This window comes from Centruroides vittatus, unplaced genomic scaffold (genome assembly GCF_030686945.1).
Source record: "Centruroides vittatus isolate TY-2023 unplaced genomic scaffold, ASM3068694v2 contig_1157, whole genome shotgun sequence".
NCBI lineage: Eukaryota > Metazoa > Arthropoda > Arachnida > Scorpiones > Buthidae > Centruroides > Centruroides vittatus.
The window spans coordinates 566,755-573,025 of NW_027120743.1; the positions used below are offsets into that span (position 1 = coordinate 566,755).

Below are 6,271 nucleotides of genomic sequence, written 5' to 3' on the forward strand. Positions count from 1 at the left end.
ATAATTCTTGTGTTTATTTGAATTCTTTTTTTCTTTTTGGTTTAGAATTTCTAAATCTTCTTTGAAAATAATTAATTTAAAATAGTTAATTATAAAATATATTAACTTATATTTCTTTTATAATTACTCTTAAAAGTATGTACAGTACGTTTAGACATTGCCGGTTAGATGGTCGAGGCGGTGTAGAAGTGGGCACATGGCTGTGAGGGTCCAGGATCGAATCTGTGCAAGCGACTCTAAGAAATATGGAACGCTTCACGATTTTGCGTGTCATCCTTGCGCAGGGGCCATGCTAATCTTCTCTGTATCGTTCCAATTTTATAATATGTACGACCGAAGTTGTACAGTATTTCATGGAGGGTAAGTCCGCAATAGGTGTATGTAAAAAAAGTGCTTTTAGTGTACACGTGGTGGCATGGACGACGCCAGCCAATAGGCCAGGGGGGCAAGATGATGTAAATTGATACAGGATATGAATTGTATGTAGGTAAAATAAAAACGATTCATAGTTTTAATCATTTACTATGTACCGGAAAAGAAATATCTTAATTAAAACGTTTTTTTCTAACTTACAAGAAGCCTGAGAAGATTATTTTAATTAAAACTTAACATTTAAATAATTTTTTCGAATTTTTAGGGGAGGGCAGCTGCCCCTCTGCCCCCCTGGCGACACCCTTGCGTGGTGGAATGAGATAAAAATAAAATAAAGTATTAATACGAACAATCTCAAATAATGAGATTTAAAATGACGAAATATCATACAAAAATCTATCTTATGGTAATTCATAGGTCAATTCACAGCAAACAATGCATCGAAGAAGTTCTGTTTTGTTGTAATAAGTCGTAGCTAGTTGGATGCGCAAAAATAAATTCAACGTTCCTTAATGGTTTATCAAATTTAGTGATTATAACTGGTAGACAGACATCTAAAAATTATCAAGAAATCCTAAAAAATAATTTAATATCTATTGGAGAAGAAATTGGAGGACCTGATTGGATTTTCCAACAGGACAATGCCAGTATTCATTGTTCATAATCAAGAGGCCCGGACATAAATCCGATTGAGAACTTGTGAAGGCATTCATTCTCAAAAAAATTATGCTAATAACAGGCATTTTATGACAGTTTCAGAGCTTAAACAAGAAATTATTGAGTGCTGGTTTTGAATGGATGCAGAAATCTTACACAATTTAATTATATCAGTGCCTAATCGCATTTTTGAAGTTATTAAATATAATGGAAGTTCTATTTCATATTAAAACAATTTTCACCAATTTATGTTATAAACTATTGCTCAAAGTTTAAAATTTATCTATATTTTTGGGACATCACAAAATAAGTATCGGTACTCACGAATTAACGGGACGCCAGTCGGAAATCGCGATTTTTCCGAATAATGTTTTTATTTTTCAAATTTAAGACAATTGTTAAATCAAACAATAAATTAATGATTTACAAAAGGCATAGTTTTAATATTTAACAAATTTCCAAAACTACTTACCCCTTACGGTTAACGTTACCGTAGGTATCCAAGATGGCGGCTCGTCTCTGATTCCAGCATATAGAAGAAAGGAAACAGTGGGGACGCACGTTTTCTAAACCTAACCTATTCTAATAAATTACCATAATTATTAGCAACCAAATTATTAGAATAGGTTAGGTTTAGAAAACGTGCGTCACCACTGTTTCCTGTCTTCTGATTCCGACTGGCGCTCTGTTAACCCATAACTACCTAAGTATTTTATGTTTAACGCTTTAAGTAACTATCAAATATTGTAAAAACAATTATATAACGTTGTATAATGCTATAAATAAACAATAATATAATACCCACTCGCATTGTTGAGAAATACTTAATATTAAAAAAAATAATAATAACATATAGATTATATTTTTGGGACGTACTGTATCCTTGGAAAGGATAATTTCAAAGATATTTTTCGATATGATATACTTCGGCTGAATTCACATCAAATCTAAAAAAATTTTGAGATTTTTAATAAAGTGTAACTCAACATCTGCGTAAGATAGAAACTTTCGGGTTGGAAAATCACACAGAGCATCAAAAAGTATTCCTAGGAGAGTCCTGGCTAGAATACCGGATAAATATACCGAGTACTATATCCAAAAGTACAGCAAAAATTCGTTAGTTTTGATTTTAGATGTAATTTTTCAATAGTCATTGAGTTTTTTTTCTAGTTACAGTATGTCGTCCGTCAGTTTTTCTTATAAAAATTTTTCTAATCAATATTGGCTAAGTAGAGCTTGAGAAAAATGAGATTGAAGATTTTCCCAAAAGTGAGAGATACATGGATGAAGCATATAAGAAATACAATTGCACTGCATATGATAAACAAACATAACCGAATGTTTACTTTATTTCTTTCTCTTTTCAAATGTCAAGTTCAAAAGAAAAACAAACTTTCTTCCCCTCACGAAATGGCGGTTTGTCCCACAGTGAAGCCACTTACGACCGCTACTAGCAACAGAACGCTCCTGCTCCAGTTAAATATTATAGCTCCATGGACGTATCCAATTTGGAAGTTTTTCATGAATGCAGAATTTCCTCGTTATTCTCGATGAGAATTTATTAATTCCCATAATCCTATTATTTGTCTTTTGATATCATTTGTTAATTATCATTCAAATTTCCTGGTATTGCGATGAAGGGAAATAATGCATTTAAGCCAAAATTTATTATATTAATTTTAATATAAAGATGAAAAATTTATTAATACTTAGCACACAACTACCTCTATCGAATACAGGTTCGGTAAAAATCAAGATTTAGTGCTTCTGTTTATCGGTAACCATAATAAACTTACCATACATCCATACGATATTTCCTTGATCTTATTACGTACAATCGTTGTGCCAAACCTTTCGGAGCTGTCTAGAAACTTGGAAGTCTTAACCGAATGGTTAAATAAACTACACAGAAATGCTGGATCCGTTCATTCCTGAGTTTAGTAACGTTTTTTAATTGAGATATTTCCCGCCCGAAAAATAAATATCGCGATATTTATTTATCTCAAACATATCGCTTTCATTGAGCCTATGCAGTTGGGGATTTAGGCACCGAAAGTCTCATTTTATTAATTAACAATGCAGAATATAAATAAAAACTTGTTCTAAAATTAAGCCTGTCATGGATCAGAAACACGTAAATCTCAATAAAAAATGAAATATTTGCATTAAAAAAAAAAGTCTGTTTTTAAAGTAATGCTTGTATTTTTCCATTCTTCAGCTCTAATAGTTTGACCTACTGAGACCTGTAGGTTGCCAGATTACTGATGGTTAAGTTAAATACATTTAATTAACCCAAAAGTTAACCATCTCATCCTGTAAATCAGTACAAGTTGGCATTGAGATGATTATAATAATGATAAATTTGTTATGGAAAATACACTTTCAAATCAATTTCCAAAAATAATTTTCATTTTTTTTAAGTATAAATTTTATTAATGTATTCTTACATAATACAATATTTTTATGATTCTTTTTTGATTTTTCAGTATTTTAACTAAATTATTTGTTAAATTATTTTTTATAGTTCTATCACAAAATCAAAATTAAATTAAACCAATAATTCACATTAACTACTTTATTTTTACCAACTTTTAGATACTCAGTGAAAATGTGTTATTTATGCAAAATAAACAACAAACCAATTATTATTTCTAAAATTTATTAAGTTATTAAAATCTTCTTTTCTGTATAATATTATTATTATATTTTTTACAAATATACAGTAAAATATGTACACATCAAAGATATTTTAATACATTATTCTTCATATACAATCCTAACAGTAATTCAATTATTCAGAATCAAAAATTTTTGAAATTTTTAGAATTTACATATCATTATTAATTATTATTAAATTTACAGCAACTTAACATAATAAAAATGGTAAAATTTTAGTAGTAAATCATTAAACTTTAATCATATCTGTATGCCAATTTGTGAGCCAAACTCCGAGTTTAAACTGATTTGTTGACATAATTCTCATTAACAAAAGTCTTATGATATCTTCCAAAAAGTAGAATCAAGGATACCCAATGGTTTAGGAATTGTACCTTCCTTATGGTATTCTTCTAGAAAGTATTCTAATCTTTGAAGAGGTCCACCAGATCCAGGTAATGTAGCCTTTTTTACTTTTGGAAGGAATTCAATAGCTAATGCTTCCATGAGTTTTTGAAACTGCTTTCCGTAAGTTTTTTGCATTTCGTAGCCGGCAACTTCGAGAAAATCCACTAGAACTGTAGCAGTGATATCCGATCGTGGTTGCAAATTTAAGAGTCTAGCCAACCAAATCCATGCATGTTTCATTCCATGTGGATGTGGATTGTTCAAAATGGGAGGAGTTACAATGACAGCAGCATAAAGGCGAACTATTCCACTCATTCTCTTCAAAAACATAGCTTGCGTTTCAACAACACCTTCATAGTAAACGTATCCCAGTTGCCTAGAAAAAATTAAATTAAATTGTAATTATAGAAATTTCAGTTCTTTGATTCTTTTCAAAGTCAAAGTTTGTAAAAATAACTTGTTAACAGTATTGTGAATTTAAAAATATATTTAGATGTATTGTTAAATATGGCTTTTCTGTGTGTGTGAAAATAATTAAAATATAAAAAAAGTTAAAATTTACAACAATCCATTTAAACTGAACATTGTCCAAGGGTCGTGCTGCAGTGCCAAAATTTCAGGCTGCATTCATGCATATGTGAGAAGAGGGAAAAACAGGCAAAAGAGAACTTTTGAAATCAAAATTTGCACTCACAATGCCATTTATACAGAAGAGGGAAATGGAGTCTCATGTATAACATGCAAAAAATGCGCAAGTTTCCCTTGAGAGAGAAAGTTTAACCTTAAACTTTCTCAAGGGAATGTCGCACATGCACCAACTCAAATTCGAAATGGCAAAAAAAAAAAAAAAAATTAAAACTGGCAAAATAGTTTGTGATTTTTTAAAATTTTCCAAAGTGACCCAATTGTCTGAATTTTATGTTCTAAGTTTAAAGAAAAATTTTTAAAATTTGATGATTATTATTTTAAAACATTTTAGTGTTCAAGTAGAATGGAACATGATTCTTTCAGTTTTGCTAGATAAGGTTCAGTTAAGAATAGATTATTACATTCTTATATTTCAAATATCTATATATTTTTGAAGTTCAAAAAAAGCACTACATCTGTAAGATGCTATTATATTTTATGTAATATAGTAAACTTATTAATTTTTTGCATTGATTTGTTAGATTATAAATAGAATCATCTTAAAACAGAAGAAAAGAACTAAAACACATGTTATTAAGTACAGAAATTGAACTATAACTTTCAACTTACTTTAAGTAGTCGTCTTCATTCTGTCCTTGATAGGGTATATAATACGGAACTAAATAAGGACAACTCTTATAAAGGCGGGCAAGAAATAATTTTAGTAGATCAGGATACTTTTGACATAAAAATACTGTTAATGCTGCAAGTGGAAATGCTGCTTCTGGTCTTGAGGATATTTGACTTTCACCCTGACCCTAGAATAATGTAAAGAATGTAAATTTATTAATTCAAATATTATTATACAAAAATTACATATAAATATTTTAAGAACACTTACAACTATTTTTTTTGCAATGAAATCCAAACAAAAATATTTTCCTTCAGAACAGACATTTATACAAACTGTCTTGCCAGTAACCACAATGTTATGTCCAGACAAAAATGTTTCCAAACGCTTCATTTTATCATGCAAATGTTTAGCAGATACATCAGATGTACTATTTATTGGTGTATTTACAGCCTTTTGCAAATCACCCTTTGCTTTCTTCCACTGAAATTTTTTGAAATAAATGATTAATTAAAAAAAATTTTTAATAATAATATATTATAAAAGTTATTCATCAATATCTATTAAATTTTTAATGTGTTTAGTTTCTAGAAATTATTTGAAAGTTTTAAACAATACTAATATTTAAAATATTTCTTGTATCATTTTTCCACGAAGAAACTTCAAAACCAATATTTAACAATGATCCAAAAGTTGCAAACATCAAAAATAACAAAAATCAAGACATGTACCTCAACAATCTCTTGAGAGAAAAACAATTTAATATTTAATTTCTATCCTTTCTAAACTTTTTTTTGCCTCATTAAGGTAATTTATCAACTGTTGAGGGTTTTAAATTTTATCAGGTCAAATAAAATTTTGTCACTTTTTTTTTACCATATTAAACTGAAATTGTACTGTACAAATTCAGTTTAATATGGT

General features: G+C 29.2%; 1 protein-coding gene and 1 non-coding gene across 2 annotated transcripts; both read right to left on the reverse strand.

The window, feature by feature from the left end:
• Positions 1-239: 239 nt before the first annotated feature.
• Positions 240-345, reverse strand: LOC136979733 (U6 spliceosomal RNA). The gene has a single exon (XR_010881437.1). It is a non-coding gene; the product is annotated as a U6 spliceosomal RNA (small nuclear RNA).
• Positions 346-3,930: 3,585 nt separating this feature from the next.
• LOC136979536 (mRNA export factor GLE1-like) lies at positions 3,931-5,833 on the reverse strand (the record flags this gene model as incomplete). Its single annotated transcript, XM_067275543.1, has 3 exons — positions 3,931-4,468; positions 5,350-5,537; positions 5,621-5,833. Coding segments are annotated over 3 exons (846 nt in total), but the record flags the coding sequence as incomplete, so codon positions are not given.
• Between the last annotated feature and the right edge of the window lie 438 nt (positions 5,834-6,271).